This window comes from Gadus macrocephalus, chromosome 14, assembly GCF_031168955.1.
Source record: "Gadus macrocephalus chromosome 14, ASM3116895v1".
Classification (NCBI taxonomy): domain Eukaryota; kingdom Metazoa; phylum Chordata; class Actinopteri; order Gadiformes; family Gadidae; genus Gadus; species Gadus macrocephalus.
This window is the reverse complement of record NC_082395.1, coordinates 13,198,564-13,219,807: the sequence shown is the minus strand read 5'-3', so window position 1 is coordinate 13,219,807 and position 21,244 is coordinate 13,198,564. Positions and strand designations below refer to the sequence as shown.

The following is a 21,244-nucleotide window of genomic DNA, read 5'->3' as shown; positions in this document are numbered from 1 at the left end:
ATAAAATATGGACCACGTTATTCCTAATGGCCACCTGCAGGGAACCAAGTTCAGTGAGAGTCAGTTTGCGTTATACAGGATAGCAACCGCACGCTGAACGAGTAAAATAAATCAGAATTCAGAAGTCAGAATTTTAATCTCAGAATTCTGACTTTACTCTCAGAATTCTGTGATTCAAAATCCGAATTTTGAAGTCAGAATATAATTCTACCAACTTTAATTGATCAATGATTAATTAATACTGAAAAAGAATGTCAGGGCACTTTTCATCAGCACCCCTAGTTTCTTCCCACTTCTTGTGGCTTTGGGCCGTAGTAAGTGTTAGATTAGGTGGAACGGTTAGTGGTCAGTGGTTTTGTTTGGAGTTAGGTTAGGGTTAGAATAGAGGTCGTAGCTAGTGATTGGTGCATGTGCCTGCTCGGGTTAGACTGTGGTGTTAAAGTGTGGTTCTTAGTGTTAGGTGTGAGTGTAGGTTTTGGTGCAGGTTTGAGGTTAGTTTTAGGTGTTAATATGAGGTATTTTGGGATAGGTGATAGCTTTGTGGGTGTTACTGCCCGGGTTAGACTGTGGAGTGTGGTTCTTGGTGTTGCTATGGGTGTAAGTGTACCGCTGATACAGACCTGGTCTTGGGTCTCTCTGTCCAGGGGAGCATTGAGGGAGATTACTCCATCCATGCTTATGGTAAACAGCATCTCTGGAAACTCCCCCTCCAGACTGTACTCTGCCTGGCTGCCACTCCACTTTACCTACACACACACACACACACACACACACACACACACACACACACACACACACACACACACACACACACACACACACACACACACACACACACACACACACACACACACACACACACGCACACACACGCACACACAGGTTTGAAGCCAGAAAACTCATTCGGACACAGATAGAAACACAGACAATTATGAAAACAAACCCACACATTCACACGCACACACATATGGAACACACACATAAGCAACCTTAAGTCAAGGTATCTTTCCGTCACAAAAACAAACAGTGAAAGTGGTATCATCTGCAGCGAGAGCAGAGAGGAAAACAGAACAGAAAGAGGTGAGCAGATGTATGATGTGTAAGTCCTGCGCCAGGCGACCGCATGTTTACATGATAAAGAACCGACAGAACGAACTGACAATGATGAGGAACAGAGGGTCTCTCTCTCTCTCTCTCTCCCACTCTCTCCTTCTCCCTCCCTCTCTCTGTCTCTCTCTGTCTCTCCCTCCTGGGAAAGGGGGGGGGGGGGGGGATTTTCCACTTCGCTCCAAAGCCCCCTAAGCACACAGCGAGGCCCTGGTTAACCATCAAACAGAACCCAACAAGGAGAGAACAGCTTCAGCAACCCCCCAACACACACTCACACACACACACACACACACACACACACACACACACACACACACACACACACACACACACACACATACACATATCCAGGGCATGTGAATCCACTACACCGCCCCTCTCCCTCTCTCCCTCACCCCTCCTCTTTGTTTTGGAGATTGCCGTGCTTCTGTACACACATATGCACACACATGCGCGGCCACGCTGCTGCATAACTGACTCCTTCCTGGTGTTCCAGTCGCACTTCCTGACCACTACGCCTTTTAAGAGACGAGCGTGAAGGTTTGATAAATGATCAGTCCCGGCGTTATAAATAGCTCTGTGCTGGACATCCACACAAGTGGTGAGGTCATCTGTTTTGCCTGGCCTGTGTTTTGTGGTTGTTGTGCAATCCAGTGTTTTTCAACGAAAGACTCTACTGCCCCAGTCTGTGCTTGGCGGCTGTGTTGTTTATATTGGTGCGAGGAATTAGCTTTCAGGGATTCGTCCTTTGGTTTTCATGAACCCCAAGTATGGAAAAAACATATGAGGTCTGCCTGATGGCTTTACACTTTTAGACCAGGGGGGTTATCATTTTCTGCAGCTATTTATTCAAATATATACTTGCAATGTTATATTTTTCATTGTACAATCACATATTTATATATAATGATTCTCTTTTAAATTACTTTTAACTTAAAATAAAATACGAGAGTCGTAAAAGTTTTAACGATCATCTCTTAAAATTTCTTTAAAATGTACTACAACTTAAAGCAATTCTAATGGCCTTGTTTTTGAAGGGGGTGTAAATAAAGTGACCCATGCAGCCTGTGTTTGGAGAGGTGACTCTCCAAACCAGAACCAACCAGAACCTTTCATCCAGACTCCCAAAGTTTGAGATCTTTTTTTATGTCTGACAACATCCTGAAGGTAATTTTGTTCAAACAATACATTTAGTGTTTACACAAGTGAGCATTTGTGTAGCAAAATACATTTTACATACAGTCTGACACAAACATCAGCAAACTAAATTGGTATTTAATAAAACAATATTGAAATTCCACCAATATCCTCAATTTTCCTTAACAGTATAGCATGGAATTTGGCTTATTTGAATGGTTAACACATCTATCACATCAATTTGATGTTGCAGATGGCATGAGGCAATATTCTGTGATGCTAGAAACTAGCCGAGTGGGATGGTTCCCCTTAAAAGCGTTTTTTTTTATTATTCATATATTTAGCTTTTCCCGAAGTCCAACATCTCCAGATTCATCATAAAAAATAATGATCATGTTGTACACAAGTCATTAAGAACGTTCCATGTACTCTAAAGAGAATGATGTGCTTGTGTGGCTTACTGTTTCCATAGTTACAGCTGTTACAGCCCATGAACTAAACAAACCAACCGGTAATCCCAGTCTAACTAGTCAACCAAAGATCCATCAACAAGGATCAGGCAATATATCATTATTCATAACTCAATAAAATTGTAAACAAAATGATCTTGTCTACTACCATGTCAAAGAGACTTTGTTTGTAGAATGTGATTAGACCAGGGCCCATACCCTGTGTGCTCTCTTCAGAGAGAGAGAGAGAGAGAGAGAGAGAGAGAGAGAGAGAGAGAGAGAGAGAGAGAGAGAGAGAGAGAGAGAGAGAGAGAGAGAGAGAGAGAGAGTGGTGTGAGTGAGTGAATGACTGATGGTGTGAGTGAGTGACTGATGATGTGAGTGAGTGAGCGACTGATGGTGTGACTGAGTGAGTGACTGATGGTGTGAGTGAGTGAGTGACTGACTGACTGATGGTGTGAGTGTGTGAGTGACTGATGGCGTGACTGAGTGAGTGAGTGAGTGACTGATGGTGTAAGTGAGTGAGTGACTGATGGTGTGACTGAGTGAGTGAGTGAGTGACTGATGGTGTGACTGAGTGAGTGAGTGAGTGACTGATGGTGTGACTGAGTGAGTGAGTGAGTGACTGATGGTGTGACTGAGTGAGTGACTGATGATGTGAGTGAGTGAGCGACTGATGGTGTGACTGAGTGAGTGACTGATGGTGTGAGTGAGTGAGTGACTGACTGACTGATGGTGTGAGTGTGTGAGTGACTGATGGCGTGACTGAGTGAGTGAGTGAGTGACTGATGGTGTAAGTGAGTGAGTGACTGATGGTGTGACTGAGTGAGTGAGTGAGTGACTGATGGTGTGACTGAGTGAGTGAGTGAGTGACTGATGGTGTGACTGAGTGAGTGAGTGAGTGACTGATGGTGTGACTGAGTGAGTGACTGATGGTGTGACTGAGTGAGTGACTGATGGTGTCAGTGAGTGAGTGACTGATGGTGTCAGTGAGTGAGTGAGTGACTGATGGTGTGACTGAGTGAGTGAGTGAGTGACTGATGGTGTGAGTGAGTGAGTGACTGATGGTGTGACTGAGTGAGTGACTGATGGTGTCAGTGAGTGAGTGAGTGACTGATGGTGTGAGTGAGTGAGTGAGTGACTGATGGTGTGAGTGAGTGACTGATGGTGTGAGTGAGTGAGTGAGTGACTGATGGTGTGACTGAGTGAGTGACTGATGGTGTGAGTGAGTGAGTGACTGAGGGTGTGACTGAGTGAGTGAGTGAGGGTGTGAGTGAGTGAGTGATGGTGTGAGTGAGTGAGTGAGTGACTGATGGTGTGACTGAGTGAGTGACTGATGGTGTGAGTGAGTGAGTGACTGAGGGTGTGACTGAGTGAGTGACTGAGGGTGTGAGTGATTGAGTGACTGAGGGTGTGACTGAGTGAGTGACTGAGGGTGTGAGTGAGTGAGTGAGTGAGTGAGTGAGTGAGTGAGTGAGTGAGTGAGTGAGTGAGTGAGTGAGTGAGTGAGTGAGTGAGTGAGTGACTGATGGTGTGAGTGAGTGAGTGAGTGAGTGAGTGAGTGAGTGAGTGAGTGACTGATGGTGTGACTGAGTGAGTGAGTGAGTGAGTGAGTGAGTGAGTGAGTGAGTGAGTGAGTGACTGATGGTGTGACTGAGTGAGTGACTGAGGGTGTGACTGAGTGAGTGAACATGTGAGCGGTAAAACCCACCGCCTACGGGCCGAAGGCTCAGCGGCGGTCTTGTCACGCTGCGTGGGAGAAACCAGGCTTCCCTCCCAGCCAAGGTGAGCTGTCATCCTGGTACTACAGTACCACATAGCATGGTGAAGTACTAGTCTGTCAGCTTGGTGCTACAGTACTACTTAGCATAGTGTATTACAAGTCTATCAGCCTTGTACCACAGTACCACATAGTATTCTGTGTGTAGTACCGTGTAGAATGGTGTACTATTGTGCAGTACTACATTGCATTGTCTCATGCAGTATCATGTTCAGTGTGGTAATGTGTAGTAACTGACTGACAGACTGTTACCATGATACCATAAGTAAGATGTAGCACAGTTTTGAAGAGTATATTATGGTATAATAAAGATAAAACACAACCGGATTTGCATCAACTAAATGCTGTGTTTTATGTGCTATATTTCATGTTCATATATAAAAAATCCAGGAATTGCAGACATTCTTCATTCACGACAAATGTATGCCTAAGAAGAGAATATTTGCCTGATATCTTTCCTGGAAGCATCGTGATGGGCTTCTGAATAATGAGATGAAAAGTCGTCACTCCTACAACTGTGAGTACATATTTAGAGTGGGTGGATGGTGCTGTTATTACAGAACAGATAACAGACTGAGGGGGCGAGTGGGAGAGGAGGAGAGAGGAGGTGGAGGGGGAGAGGAGGTGGAGAGAGGAGGTGGAGGGGGAGAGGAGGTGGAGAGAGGAGGTGGAGGGGGAGAGGAGGTGGAGAGAGGAGGTGGAGGGGGAGAGGAGGTGGAGAGAGGAGGTGGAGGGGGAGAGGAGGTGGAGAGAGGAGGTGGAGGGGGAGAGGAGGTGGAGAAGAGGAGCTGGTGTTGGAGTTTAAGTCACCTAATGGAGGGACAATTAACATTTGTTGGTCCTTTTATCATCGCCTTTCCTCATTCATTTATTTCGATCAATGTTCAACCAATGCTATGTTTATACTATGTTTCTTTCTACTCTAGATTGTATAGAAACAAACTGACTTTATTGTGTTTATTGTGTTCCACTGACAATGTATATTTTTGCATTATAATCAGTTTCTATTTTTATATGGTACTGGATTGATAGAAAATTACTTACATTAAGATTTGTTTTATGAACTTTTTTATGGCAACAGATTGCCATAGAAAATCTTTCACAGCAAGATGTTAACAACCATCTCACACTTTAACTGAGCTGTATACAATATATACTGCATAGACTTAGATATAGATATATCAAGGATATATATAGACCTCAGCCACCTTATGGTCAATAAACTTGCGGTCTATATTCACAGTGTTTTTCTATAGATAGATATATGAATCTCTGCCAGCTAGTGATCAATTGTACAATTCCTTGTGTTACCAGAGAACGTCTGATCTCAGAGGACAGTCTGTTTTTAGATCATACAGTGTATAGTGACATGATGTCAGCTTAAAACCAACATCTGATTCTACTAAAAGTATAGACACCACACACACACAAACACACACACACACACACACACACACACACACACACACACACACACACACACACACACACACACACACACACACACACACACACACACACACACACACACACACACACAGCATATATTTATATATAGATATAGATATAGATGTTGATAATGTGGATGGATGGATAGATAATGCATAGATAGATAGATAATTAGATAACAGATAAACATACATACATACAGACAGAAGAATAGACAGACAGAGAGAAGAAAAAAAAACAAAGTTTAAAGGAGACATATTATGGTGTTCTCCCAACAAGTAAACATAGTATTTGAGATCCAGAAAACATGTTTTTGAAGCTGGAAATAGCTTTTAGGAAAAAAAATCGAGCCTACCGCTATTCCCCTCTGTTTCAGTCCCTTCAGAATGCGCTGTTTATGGTGTCTGTAGCTTTAATGCAAATGAGCTGCTGCCCATTGACCAATGAGCTGTCAGACTGAACCACAGCATGGAGGAGAAGGGATTGTTGCCATATCTCGGCCATGGTTGAGAAGAATTGGGGGAAAGGAACTTTGGCCTTGACTCTCTGAAGTCCATGAACCGCAACATGGAGGAGAAAGGGATTGTACTCCGGGAGCTGAACTGGCGGACTGCCGCCGAGCTCCCCGTGCGGAACTGCCGGAATGCCGCCGAAGCTTCGGCGGCATTCAGAGCTGCTGGACAAAGCCGTCCGGCCGCAGTCAAAGCTATCCGGCCACCGCCGAAGCTTCAGCGGCAGTCCAGCAGCTTTGGCGGATTTCCTCCGGGAGCTGAAATGTCCGGCTGGGGTAGCTCGGCGGCAGTCCGACAGCTCAGCTCCGGGAGTACAATCCCTTACTCCTCCATATCTCCTCCTCCGGACTGCCGCCAAAGCATCCACGGCAGTCCGGTAGCTCCGGCAGGGGGGAACTCGGCGGCAGTCCGACAGAGAAAAGGATTGTTCTCCCGGAGCTGGGCTGCCGCTGGGTTCCCCCCGCCGGAGCTGCTCGTCCGCTGGTCCACAAAACTTAGCTACGCTCTGATTGGAGGGGACTAGGGAAGTGGGAGGTCATATTCAACTGTGCCCCCTTCCTATGTAAGAGGGGGCGCCGAAACTGAATCGCTCGTTTGGTAACTGTAGGCGGGCTACTTTCAGAAATGCATATCTCACTCAAAAAATCGTGTACAGACTTTTTAAGTTTTTATGCGTGTGAGAGCACCAAAACCCCAAAACAACACCCCAAATCCCAGGAAAAGTGTTGTTTTCATAATATGTCCCCTTTAAAATCAACCCGAAAGAAGAAGTCAAGTAGAAGTCATTGGCAGTAATGCCAGGGAACGTGGCTTATCTAAAACACAGACACGGGACTAATGTGTGAAATCAGCTGTGCTCAGCACAGGGAGGCTTAAACATGACAGAGTGTTTCTTTCCTGAAACTGGACCCTGTTTCACGACCGACGACTAAACTGATGACATCTGCATATCATTGCATGTGGTGAGTGGAGGTGGAGGAGGAGGAGGGAGGAAGAGGAGGGAGGAGGGAAGAGGAGGAGAGGGAGGATTATGAGGAGAGGGAGCATGAGGAGGCGTAGGAAGGGAGGGTGGAGGAGGAGGAAGGAGTGAGGGAGAGATAGGGGGTGAACGGCAGAGGAGGAGGAGGGAGGATGGGGGAGAGGATGAGGTGGAGGAGGTGTGATGGTGGTCAAAGTGACCTCTGAGAAGTCATCTGTGAGGAGACATCCCACCATCAGCATTAATAATGTATGATACTCTACTATTTGTTGGGTCATGGTAAGACAATCAGTGTTGGTAAAGTTGAGTTCTCAGTAAAGTCAGCACCTCTACAAAGTAATACCAACGGTACAGAGGAGCAATACTAACGGTACAGAGTACGGAGTATGGAATATCTAAGTTTTGCTCTGGCATAGCATAGGGATAACATAATAATATAACAATGTTTCATTAACGATATCCTCTGAACGGGGTGTTGCGCAGACGGTGACTTATTGTGTGATTATGTTACAATTTTGTCATAACTATGTCCTGACTGTCCCAATTATGTCATGATGATGATGTCAAGGTGATGTACTGCGCCTGTCATGGTGACGGCCACACCATGCTGATGTCGTGCTGATGGTGACTTCATGCTGATATCACCTGAGAGATGGGGATAGGGTAGGGCCCAGGCAGGTTCTCCTGCAGGCGGACGGGGTCGGGCGAAGCCCAGGTGTTGCCGGTGACCTCCACGGTGACGGTGCCGGTGGAGAAGAAGGCGTTTGCCTTGCCAGCCATGTCCTTCACCATCACCAGCAGCTTGTAGCGCCCACACATTTCTGGGTCCAGCGTGGACGCCCCTGTAAACACATAGCCCTTCCTGGTTCACAGAGCCAACACTTCCTGCTTCAGAGACCAAACATCACTTCCTCAGATCGAGGAGACGCAGATACCTGATAGAAGCAGTGGTAACACTAGTACACATGGTTCTAGTAGTACTTGGAGCAATGCTTATATTAACGGCAGTAGGACTCACCGTCCTCTGTTAGGGACACCTCTCCCTGGACGCCGTCTATAGCGAACATGTGTGCTGCGGGGATGCGGGGCGTCTGGTCCATCAGGAGGAACCTCAGCTCAGCGTGGGCAGTGCTCCTGTCGTCTCGGTCAGACGCCTCCACACGCATGAAGGGGATACCTGACACACACACACACACACACACACACACACACACACACACACACACACACACACACCCAAGGACCCACAGTGGTGCGTGTGTTTTACGATGGTATAACAAGATCTGCTGCATCTCTCTTATCCCTCCTCGTCCTTCTTTACAAACACTTAAACTACTCAAGCATGACCATGAGACAAACAGGATGCTGAATTACAAACAGGCAACCTGACACACAGATACACAACTACACACATACACACAGCTATGCATATACACAACTACACAGATTGCAGCTACACAACCAGACACACAAACACAGAGCTACGCAGATACACAACTAGACACAAAGATACACAACTACACAGATACACAACCAGACACACAGATTCACAACTACCCAGATACACCACCAGACACATAGATACACAACTACACAGTCAGACACACAGCTATGCAGATACACAACTACACAACCAGACACACAACTAACCAAGTATACAACCAGACACACAACTATGCAGATACACAACTATACAGACACATATCTACAGAGATACACAACTACACAACCAGACACACAGACACCCAGCTATGCAGATACACAACTACACAGATAAACAACTACTCAATCAGATACATAGACACACAACTACTTAAGTGCAGATAAACAACTCTACAGAAACAGAACTACTACAGATATACACAACTACGCATCCAGATACACAGACACACAACTCAGCAACTAGACAGCTAAACAGATATACAACTACACACCCAGAAACACAGATACATAAGTAGGTAACTTCACAACCAGACACATATATACACAACTACACAGATACACAACTACACAATCATCTGCTTTTGCCTTAAACCTGCTCCAGAGAAACACAGCTACATAACCAGAAACACAACTGCACAACCAGCCGCACAGATACACACAACTACACACATCTACTCACATCGACACAACTACACTATAAGCTACACAGCAATGCAACTACATAGATACACAGTGATCTACTCAGCAGTTCAACCCAGAATAGCATCACACAATGACGTCACACGATGAGGTCACAGGTACCTTTGAGCAGGCCGAGCTGCACGCTGCCCCGCATGCTGACCGCACTGAAGGTGGGGACGTTGTCATTCTTGTCAATGACACACACCTCTACCGTGAAGCTCTGCCGCTGGCCCGCCATGCGGTACATCATCTACACACACACAGCGGCAGACATGTAAGCACGCACAAACATGCAAGCATGCACACACAGTACCCAGTAAATATGAACAAATGGGAAAAAAGTGTTGAATAATTAAAAATTAAAAAGTACACACTCACATAAACGCAAACACACACAATTTAAACTAACATACATTCACACACATGCACACATACAGCCACACAATTTACATGCACAAGTTTTTTCGCGTTCTTTCATTGGTTCAATAGAATAGGTATCTCACTTGTAGAGAGTAGGAGGGCTGCTTCTCTCGGTCAAGGGGTTTCAGAGCATATAGAAATGCTGCGTCTACCCCGAATATTCCCTCGTCGTCCCCCCGGATCAACAGCTCACTGTAGTTGGTGGTGAGGCTGGGGAGCTGGAGACACAATACTGGTGAATCACCTGACCATCTTGTTGAACAACCTGACCACTCTACTGAACCAACTGACCACTTGGTGAAGAACCTGACCACTGGTGAAGCATCTAACCACTCTGGTGAAGCATCTGACCACTCTAGTGACTCATCTGATCACTCTGGTGAACTATTTAACCACTCTGGTGGTGAACCACCTGGCAACTCTGGTGAACCACCTGACCACTCTGGTGAACCCACACTGGTGAACCACCTGACCACTCTGGAAAACCAGCGGACTCCCTTAAAGGTTGGGTGGATTTGCGAAACGCCAGCAGATTTTGAAAATACACAACTCGAATGGTCCCCTCTCCTTCAACGCTGACTCTAGTCTCGCAAAGCCAGACCAAACTACAGTAAGTAGGCTACAATGGTCTGGAACCACGCTATTTAGAGCCGTCTATCCAGGGGGGAAACTGGGCTGGCCTGTTTTTATTTCTTTAAACCAATCACAATCGTCTAGGGCGGGGCTAACCCCGGGAAGCAGCAGCTGTGTCCATCCGAAATAGTGCAAGAACATCTTTCTTCCTCAGCAAATGCTGTAAGCAAATCTCTTGATCTTCTTTGCAATTTTCAACGGAAAGAGCCAAACAGGCTAGCTTTACAGCGCTGTCAAAGCCGTCAAAACTCGCCATACTGCCTAGTTTCCGAGTTTGAGGGGGAGCACAATACGGGAAAGCCTGCAACAGGAAGGGGACGCTAGCGCTATTGACGCTGTCCATTTCCGCTCAGCCAGACTACTGACTCCGACTCCACCCATTCCAAGTACATGGACGCGCAATCATGCACAAGCGCGAACACAGATGCGCGAGAGTGAGCCAAGCTAGCTAGGTTGGAGTTTAGGGTTGTCTTCTAGTGCTAGGTACAAATGTGGATTAGCTAGTTAGCTAGCTCCAGTAGCTACCGCAGGATAACAACAAACACCTTGCTCTGGGTCACGAGCTTTGAGTATGTCCACGAAGGGGTCACGCGCGGGGAGCGGGGGAGGGGGAGTGCAGTACGACCGTTTGATTGACGTACTTACTGTCCAATGCCACTCGGTGGTTTTGGAAATCATTGGCTGGAGTTTTTCGAGGCCTGCCCGTTCCACAGATGATTGACTTGTTTAATTTTCATCTCAGTACTTCTAACTCAGTGGCTGTAAGTGGGTTATGATAAGGATTACAAGTAATTTTGCAAAAATTGCCAAAAAAGAGAATTACATACCCAACCTTTAACACCCTTAACCAGCTGAACATCCAAACTTATGTGATATTCTACTGCATTCATTCTCAATTATATATTAAGAATAAAGCAATTGAAGGCGCTGTAGGTACGATTTTCTAGCATAAATAGAGAGACAGAGATGGGCTGAAGAGATCATGATTATGAACAATAATAACTTCCCCGCACTTTCTGCTTCTTCCCGCCCTATTGTTTCTCCCCCGGTAAGCGTTCCAAGATGGATTATCTCAACCAATCACTGATGAGATACCCTGACTGGTCAAAAATGTGCAGGGAATGGTCTAAGACCTAAATTGGCTCTTACAGAATCAGGCTCAGTCAACTTATAACAGATATTCTCACAAAGCATTTTAATTATAGCTGAAGGAAGGCTATGGCAATCATAACAAATAACATATTACAGAAAAGAAGACGTAGACATGCTGTGCAACCCTTTATTTTGTATATTGGTATAAAATCTATAAAACTGTTCTTAACCTTTGTATTTCTTAATTTCTGTTCATAGTTTAATGAAAGTGTGGGTAATATCAACATATTTGTTTTAACATTTTCTTTCATAAATTGTTACAGAATTACTTGATGGGAAAAAATTAAGAAGGCTGATAATTGTATAAGTCTTAAGTCATTAAAGTCATTCAGGTATTTTGGGACAGTCTGTTGTTACCTTTGAAAGATACCACGGGAAGATTCCATCGTAGTTTTCTGGGATTCCTATTTTAACGTTAGCTCCCAAGCAGGGCATAAAGACATGGAACATCCACAACTGTCGAAGACAACAAACTCTCTTAAATTGTTTCCGTTGTTAGCAAACAATGTTTGATTTAATTTCAAAGATTCATTATAATTATCTCAAATTAAACAGTTGCTTACTGTGAGGGCTCTGAGGAACATCACTAGAGTATGCTGGGCAGCCATTGTCGCCTACAAGTTTAGAAGGTACATATCAAACACATACAACCACACATTTTCACACTGATATATGTATAGTTGCAACAGTACTTGTATTTTGTTATTGATTCACTGCTGAACTTTTCTGGCTTCCAGTTTTTATTAACATGGTATGTTTTCTAACTGTTCACTATCGTTCCCAACCCACAATACAACCAAACAATAGGTTAAAAAAGGTATGAAAGGTAAGTAGAGCGTTAATGCTTTCTTTGAGCTCAGCTGTAGGTTAAAAGTAATAATAATAATAATAATAATAGTGATAATAATGATAATAATAATAATTATATTTAAAGACTTATTAATAATATTAATAACAATACACCGTTTTCCATACCAATGTATCAGGAGCAGGTGTTTCTTTCTGGAAAGTAGTATTGACCGCAACCCTCAGCTTTGGTTTAACGGCAGCAATAGAAGACGTCCTTCACATCCAAACTGGTGGTTTTAGATGATAGTAGCAACAGTGACTATATGAACAACTGCCACACTGGCTCCTGCCTTACCCGCACTAGCTCTGTAATTCTGTACGTGAGTAAAGTTTGTTTGTGTCCTGGCAAAGGTGTGAGAACAGTTTAAATTGCTGTGGAAAACTGTGTTTTTGTCATTCCTAGTGGATTAATGGTTAACTCTTTCACCCAGAGAATCCTAACTAGCCGCGGTCCCTTCCTGTGGGACTGCCTTCCAGGCAGATTGCCTCCATTCCACTGATAGAATCTCATCTATGAAAATTCATGAGACCATTAAATGCTTAAACTAATTCCCTCTGTGTCCCTTTGTGTTCTGAACCTTGCCTGCTGTTCAGACAACCCCCCCCAAGGCCCAATGTGAAGCGTTGTTAAAACCAGACGCATATCTGCCATTAAACAAATCTATCCCTGCCACTAACAATTGTATTCAAAAAGGTGTTGGTATGGCCCATATATCTAATTGAAGCTCATGCTTTAACCCAAAAATTACTATATTCAGTCTTTATTCAGAGTCCTTCCTGTTAGCTATAGTTTAAAGCCCACCGGGCCCATACAGTTTTTGTGAAGGACATCTTCAATTTTGCTTAAGGGGGATTTCAACATTCATGGGTCTGATTCTCTCTTAAAGTTGTTTCTGTCTAACACAGACACGTTGGGCTTAGGTCCAGCACCCTACCCACAATGGTGGAAACCCACTAGATCATGTCCCGACCCGTGGTGTTTTAGACCTGGTTGTCTCAACCTGTTCCTCAGCTTTATCTAATCAATTTCTATCCTCTTTCACGGTGGGGGTATGGATACCTGGATGGTTGCACTCTGAAACTAAGCTGCAGAAAGAAGAACGACAGCATTTAAACAAAAACAACCCTACATTTATTTTTAAACACTGTAAAAAGTGTACTGGAACAGTTCCCTCCACTTTTAAGACTGCTATGATAAAACGGCTACCCAAGAAGCCTGGTAGACCCTGTACTCAAGGACTCAGCATCTATCGGCCCATTTCTAACCTTACTATCCTTTTTGAGGTACTGTAAAGTATTATAGCTAAGCAAACCATCAACCACCCGATGACCAATAACTTTTTTGAACCTTTTCAGTCTTAGTTTAGGACTTTCTACTCCACTGAACTTCTCTGAGCAGAGTTGCAAACAATCCTCTCCTTACCAGGAACAGCAACGGAAGCTCCCTGCTGGTGATGCTTGACCTCAGTGCCACCCGCGACTAATTTGACCATAGCATTCATCTTCATCGTCTCGAACAATATGCTGGTTTCAAAGGTTCTGCTCCTAGTGCAGATCTTATCTCACAAATAGTACGCAATTCATTCTCTGTAAGGCATTCAAATCAAAACACTAATATAAACGCGCAACCTCAGCTTCCCCCAAGGGTCACTCCTTAGTTCACTGCACAAACTGCACGCTTCCTCTTGGCAAAATAATTTGCAGCAACGGAATTAGCTTCCACTGTTATGCCGACGACACTCAAATCGACATTTGTGTTGAATCAAATGAGTCCTCCAGATCCAGAAGCTTGAAACTTGCTTAGGTGCAATTAAAAGATGGATAATAATAATAATAATAATACATTTCATTTAGAGGCGCCTTTCAAGACACCCAAGGTCACCTTACAGAGCATATAGTCATCATACATTTTTTAAAAAACAAGGCATTGTGGAAAAAATAAATAAATAAATAAACATAAGTAATAAGAAATAAATAAAACCAAAACAAGACAAAAAAAAAAACTAAAAAAAACAAACAATCAAAACAGTGATCAGTTAGACGTTGTGTGCGAGTTTGAACAGGTGAGTTTTGAGTTGTGACTTGAAGGTTGTAATGGTGTCTGACTGTTTTAGGATTGTTAGGACTAAAGAATTAGTCCTAATTGTTAGGATTGTTTTAGGATTGTTTAGGACTGTTTCTGGATGTCCCGAAACTGCTTGCAGCAGGGAAAATGGAAATGATAATCATCTGCCCAAAGCAAAAATTAACCCAATTTAAAGACTTAAAGGAGACATATTATGAAAACAACACTTTTTTTTTTTTTTTTTTTTTTTTTGCATTTATGAAAGTACCTTGTCTACAGTTATCAAACGAGCGAGTCAGTTTCGGCACCCCCTCCTACGTAAGAAGGGGGCACATTTGAATATAGACCTCTGAAGAATAAGTCCCGCCACCGAGGAAACAGATATCCAACTTTGAGATCTGCCACAGTGTGCCTTGGACAACACCATGACTTGTATGTTTTCCTTACACAATCTGTCAGAATACCGTTTATATACACACAATTTCCCACAGAGTGGGACCTCAAGGTAATCCTACCAGACCATGAGAAAAAAAAGGACCATATGCTGGCAGACAATCTTTTAAGGCAGACACAGAATAAAAGAATAGTCTTGAAATAATCATCATAATAATAACAATAATAATAATAAATAAAAATCAACAACATGCGTATTATTCCTCTTGGAATAACACACACACACACACACACACACACACACACACACACACAGCTTCTGGTCTTCAGCAGGTGGGGGGGGGGGGGGGGGGGGGAGTCCTGCATCCCCTTCCCCTCAAAGCACAGAGAGATCGTGACAGGATTTGGACTTCTGTCTGAAGGCCATCTTCTTGTTCGTGCGAGCGACCATCACAGTGTCCTGTGACCTGTATTTATTTTAATCAACATGTAAAAAGTATCGCTAGAACTAAATTCTTTAGTCTTAGATGCATTACCATAATCAGACCAATGTTATCCTCAGCAGATGCATTACGCTCATCCACACATTCACATCATCTAGATGACTTTTCTGTTTACTAAACTCTAAAATAAGCCTCCGGCTTTTACAGAATGCCGCTGATAGACATGGATTAGCATCATCATATCCAAAAGACCTTGATATTCCTCATTGTCCTCCTTACCCACTCCTTACCATCCCTTGAAGAAGGGATCCCCGATTTTGCGTTCCTTCTGAATAATCCTTGTTAATAAAGGGACTTTTTTCTTGCCATTTGGGGGGCTAGAGTTAGTGGGATGTCATAAATATATGGCTTGTAAAGCCCTTCCAGACTGTAACTGGGATTAAGGGCCATTCAAGTACAATATATTTGACTTGACTTGAGAGATGATAAGGATAGTAATAATTACCTTTTATTGCAAAAGAAACAAATGCAAACAATAATTTCATAGTAACCGTATGCTTCAAACAACCAACATCTGTTTATTGCTGTTATTATTCATGTCATGTCAATCTTTAAAAAACACAAACACAACTTCTCTCTAATCCTGACTTGGGCCGGGTACGAACCTGCGTACCACTCATCAAGTAGAACGGACTCCAGAAATCCAAGTTTGAGATCTGGCACAGTGTGCCTTGGACAACACCATGACTTGTATGTTTTCCTTACACAGTCTGTCAGAATACCGTTTATATACACACAATTTCCTACCAGGTAATCCTACCAGACCATGAGAAAAAAAAGGACCATATGATGGCAGAAAATCTTTTAAGGCAGACACAGAATAAAATAATTGTCTTGAAATAATCATCATAATGATAACAATAATAATAATAAATAAAAATCAACAACATGCGTATTATTCCTCTTGGCGCGGCCTGAATATTCTCAGACCCACAAGTCCTCTGTTGGCTCTTGTGTTTAGTTTCTAATAAAAATAAAAAATATATTGCATTTCTGTACAACGATACTAGTCCTTTAAGTGTTAGTGTTAAAACACACACACACACACACACACACACACACACACACACACACACACACACACACACACACACACACACAGCTTCTGGTCTTCAGCAGGTGGGGGGGGGGGGGGGAGTCCTGCATCCCCTTCCCCTCAAAGCACAGAGAGATCGTGACAGGACTTGGACTTCTGTCTGAAGGCCATCTTCTTGTTCTTGCGAGCGACCATGCGGCCGAGGAAGCGCTTGGCCTTCTTGCTGATGCTCTCGCGCCGCTTGCAGTTGGCCATGCGCCGTGCGTTCTCCTCCTTGGTGTCGCGTCGCAGGCGGACCTGCCGCACGATGCCCTGGAACAGGTCCAGCACGTTGTGGTGCAGCGACGCCGACGTCTCGATGAACTTGCAGTCGAAGACCACGGCGCAAGCGCTGCCCTCTGTGAGACGGCCGGAGACAGGACGGGGCAGAGAGTCAGGTTGGTGAACTGAAGGGTGCCAACACTTGATAGGTTTTAACATCCAAGAACCAATGCACTTTGTCCAGCAGTTTATTTCCTCTAACTGGATTATGCAGTGCTATAACATTTTGTTGTTGCTGCTCCAATTTAGATTCTTAAGCTTTGATTGTAATTGCTTTGTGCCTCAATGTAAATGTAAACCATGGCCCTGACAACCCCATGTCAGAATACCTCTGCCCTCCCTTTCCCTTTCAGCCTAAACACCTTTTGAAGCGTGACCCCTTTTCATAGTTGAAGAAAAACAATAACGCTAACCACTATAAAAGATTGTTACTCAATCCCTTCGACTCTTGTAAGGAACATATGTAGACACGATGGACTGTTATAGTTAGCTACATTTGTACTGTAACGCCTGATAAGGAACCACGTCGGCTAAAAACGCTTTTCATTGTGGCTGATGTGCTTGCTCTATCTTCCACTTTAATGGCTCTCTCCCAATATCCCGCTCTTTAACACTCAACCTCAGCCACTCTCTAAACCTCCTCCTTAGACCAATCTCTAATCTTCACCCTCACCCAGCCTCTAACTTTCACCCTTTTCCATGTAATAACCCTCACCCTCACCCACTCTCTAGCCCTCACCCTCACCCAGTCTCTATCCCTCACCCTCACCCACTCTCTAACCCTCACCCAGTCTCTATCCCTCACCCTCAGCCAGTCTCTAACCCTAACCTATTCTCTAACCCTCACCCAGTCTCATGCCGCACCCAGCCATTAACCATCACCCTCAGAATTAGTCAGGTGGTTCACATCTACCATGATCGTAGGAGTAAAACGATAAAGAGCGTGTTATAAATAAACTCAATCAACTTCAACTCACCATCTTTAGACACCTCTCTGGATCGAACCAGGTCGCTCTTGTTGCCGACAAGGATTATGGGTATGTTTTCCGACTGACGGGCCCGGCGCAGCTGTATACGCAGCTCCGACGCCTTCTCGAAGCTTGACTTGTCCGTCACGGAGTAGACGATGATGTAGGCGTCTCCCATTTTCATGCACTGCTCTTTCAGCCAGGGACTGTTGTCCTGGAAACAGAGACATACATGGCATGCGTCACTACACACTATCGCTCTGGGAACCACCATATCATAATAATATTTAGACCAATGATAATGTCCGTTTTGCCATAAATATAGTCTGGCTCCTGGCTCACCTGTTCCCAAACGTCGTACAACAAAATGGACGCCTCCTCCTCATCAACCATCACCGATCTGTCATAGGTGTTTCCTAAAGAGTAGAAAACAGATGGAACTTTTATACAACAAATGCACAGTGATATATGTGAATATGCAGTGAATTAAAATAAATATACAGGCAATGTGTCAGAGATCAGTGAATTTAAATTAACTTTCAGAGTTTTGGAAATTAGCCTGTGTTAATGTTTTAATGGTCTTAATATAATTAATATATGACAATTTAAGTTAGGAGGCCTACATGTGTATCTATTTATACACTCATCAGGATTTATTGACTAGAAATGTTTCCTCCACATTGGGTCCATTAATGGATCTGTAATGGCCTGGAAACACACACTGAATGTCCACATAGACAGAAAACAAATCGATCCGTCCACTCAGATTCAAAACAGATTAGACAACACAAAGAGTAAAAGAATCAAGCTAGATTGAGAGATTATACAGTGTCATGATTCATTATTAGTTGCATTCATCAATAGGATGTATTAATGATAAAGTCGTTTATTCATGATGAATAATTAAGTTGTAAAACTGTCACTTGAAGCGAGAATCACACACCTACACCTCCATCATCTCCAATAGACTTTATGAGTCATCTGCGACAGCATCTCCACCAAAATCATGATCATGATCATCCTCTCACCTGTTTCCTCAGAGTCGTGAGCCTCCTCCACACCGCCGAAGATGCGCGCGAGGCTGGACTTGCCCACGCCGTGTTCCCCCAACACGACCACCTTATACAGCTGGTTATCGGCGTCGCTGCCGGACGAGATTACCGAGTCGGAGGAATCGGACACGCAGCTGTCCTGTAGTGGCTCTCCGGGGGAGGAATAGGAGGAGGTACAGCGCAGCAGGTTAGACAGCTCGTCCACCTGACTCGGAGGCAATGAGGCGCGCAGGTCGCGGTCGTCCACGGGCATGCTGCGCCGGTGCAGGTTGGGAAGATGCATTGGGAAGGGGACGCTGCCTCGCCTCCTCTCCATGTTCCGCAGTTTATCTCCCTTGTTCAAAGTCATGGTCTGCTCAAAGCTGTGGAGATATGCCCCATGCACGAGTTAAAACATGGACAATGAACACCACACCCACGTGATAATTATATTTTGTCGTTCGGTGAATTGAACTACAACATTACAACACACAAAACACAACTGGTTTAAAAGGCCGACGGATAATGTTGAACTTACGTGATGTGGCTTCTGGTAGTAGGAGTAATACTAGTCCTGTTCAAATATCCAGGAACCGAATGGACTCGCTTATGTTTAATCCTCTGTTGTCGTTCACGCGCTGAAGAAATTATGTGTTTTGAGTTTAAGTGCAGAGAGGAGTCCTGCCCGCTCTATTTATGGGGCACCAGGAGTGACGTCGGGAAGGATTCGCCCCGGAGAATCTCGTTCTAGCTTATTATAGCCGTGCGTAACGGTCACATCATAACGAGAGGGTGGGGGCAAGAGGGAGGGATGACTGGAAGGATATGCGGAGGCGGTGGAGGAATCTCCCCGTCTATCTCTGCCAGGAGTAGGGATATGTCTCTAATAGCAGGTAGAGAGATGATTTAAAATCACAAAGTGCAATTTATTTTACGAATATTATATTTTTATTTTCTACTTACAATTTAAATAAGTATTTTTTATAATTATGATTTAAATCGATCATAGAACATCGGCACTGCACGGCTATTTATTTTTCATATACCCGCATTTATATTATCTTTATTATTGACCTAAATACTGAGACATATAAAACTATAAAAAGGGTAGCTTACATTTGAAACACCACTCGCTGAGACGAGTGATGAAACTCAATGGTTTGTTGCTGCCCCTTGGTGGCCTAAAATGTTACTGCTTTTCTAACGTTCTGCAGTCATCGCACTCTAGCCATCCTTGGGCTATCATGTCTCGCTGCGGCTTGTAGGACATAAACATCCAACGTCCAAGTACTGTCACGTGATTCCACTTGCCACCCCCACTGACGTCACAGGCTAATGACTGAAACAACCTAATAGTGACATGCAAAAACATGCATTTGTGAAATGAGTTTTTGATGGGTCCACTCCTTAAAGGGCAACTTCACCCATTTCACATAAGCTTTGTATTTTTAGAACCCCCCGCATATTTTTGAATGGTCTAGCGCATCATTCCCTTATTTTCTGGAGAGACTGGAGAGATCCGTATCGATCTCCAACACTTCCTGTTTTCAATGACGCAATATGACGATTTTTGCGTACAAGAAAATAGGAAGTGTAAGAGGGGATGATTCTCGTAAGACTACAACCACTAGTCCCACCCCCCTCTAGGGGGTGGGACCCACTGACGCTACAGACCTATTAGAGCAGTGCCAGTGGGTGGGACTTCACCAGCAGAAACTAACATCCACAGCGTCTGAAGCTAAGATAACAGAGGCTGTTGATAAAACTGAAGTACATTGGCGGAGGGTACTAGATCTGACATAGAAGATGGCTCCATGCAAAAGTTCACCATTTCGAAAGAAATACAAACGAGGACTACCGTATTTTCCGCACTATAAGGCACACCTGATTATAAGGCGCACCTTTAATGAATGGCCTATTTTAGAACAGTTTTCATATAGGCCTATAGGGCGCACCGGATTATAAGGCGCATAGAATAGAAGATACTGCAGTCAAACGTTTGACTGGGGTTGCGTTATGCATCGACTAGACCGAGCTGTGCTTAAGGGAATGTCAACAAAACAGTCAGATAAAGTCAAACTTTATTAAGCGTTCTGACAACTCCGGTCACTCCCATGGTAACGATGTTCAAACGTTAATGTGCATCTTAACAATATCTGATCAATATCTGATCAATATCTCTTAACAATAAGCTCACTTTTTCAGTTCATTCCCCGTCTACGAATCCCTCGAATTCTTGTGTGTCCGAATTGAACAGTTGGGCGAGTACGGCATCCAACATGCCCGGATCCCTCTCGTAATTATCCGAGTCAGTGTCGCTGCTGTTGCCTGGC

At 44.1% G+C, this 21,244-nt stretch overlaps 2 protein-coding genes across 2 annotated transcripts in view; both read right to left on the bottom strand.

Moving 5' to 3' along the window:
* The window catches only part of cdh16 (cadherin 16, KSP-cadherin), a 32,064-nt gene extending 19,096 nt beyond the window's left edge, over nucleotides 1–12,968 (bottom strand). Inside the window, exons 1-8 of the mRNA XM_060072361.1 lie at nucleotides 12,721–12,968; nucleotides 12,309–12,359; nucleotides 12,103–12,201; nucleotides 10,044–10,178; nucleotides 9,661–9,790; nucleotides 8,435–8,593; nucleotides 8,062–8,258; nucleotides 621–746 (exon numbers count right to left, since the gene is read on the bottom strand). Coding sequence (XP_059928344.1) covers nucleotides 621–746; nucleotides 8,062–8,258; nucleotides 8,435–8,593; nucleotides 9,661–9,790; nucleotides 10,044–10,178; nucleotides 12,103–12,201; nucleotides 12,309–12,353 — 891 coding nt within the window. The 5' untranslated portion in view covers nucleotides 12,354–12,359; nucleotides 12,721–12,968. The remainder of the gene's footprint in view (nucleotides 1–620; nucleotides 747–8,061; nucleotides 8,259–8,434; nucleotides 8,594–9,660; nucleotides 9,791–10,043; nucleotides 10,179–12,102; nucleotides 12,202–12,308; nucleotides 12,360–12,720) is intronic.
* Nucleotides 12,969–15,981: 3,013 nt separating this feature from the next.
* rrad (Ras-related associated with diabetes) lies at nucleotides 15,982–19,659 on the bottom strand. Its single transcript, XM_060072373.1, has 5 exons — nucleotides 19,450–19,659; nucleotides 18,909–19,294; nucleotides 18,223–18,296; nucleotides 17,890–18,094; nucleotides 15,982–16,989 (listed from the first exon to the last, which is right to left on the bottom strand). Exons 2-5 carry the CDS (start codon nucleotides 19,279–19,281, stop codon nucleotides 16,712–16,714), a joined length of 930 nt encoding a protein of 309 aa, XP_059928356.1. The 5' UTR covers nucleotides 19,282–19,294; nucleotides 19,450–19,659; the 3' UTR covers nucleotides 15,982–16,711.
* Between the last annotated feature and the right edge of the window lie 1,585 nt (nucleotides 19,660–21,244).

Coding starts and splice junctions, on each gene's coding strand:
- rrad (XM_060072373.1), bottom strand. CDS start 19,281: ATGACTTTGAACAAGGGAGATAAACTGCGGAACATGGAGAGGAGGCGA. Junction 18,095..18,222: donor TGTACGACGTTTGGGAACAG/GTGAGCCAGGAG, acceptor CTCTGTTTCCAG/GACAACAGTCCCTGGCTGAA. Junction 16,990..17,889: donor CAGAGAGGTGTCTAAAGATG/GTGAGTTGAAGT, acceptor GCCGTCTCACAG/AGGGCAGCGCTTGCGCCGTG.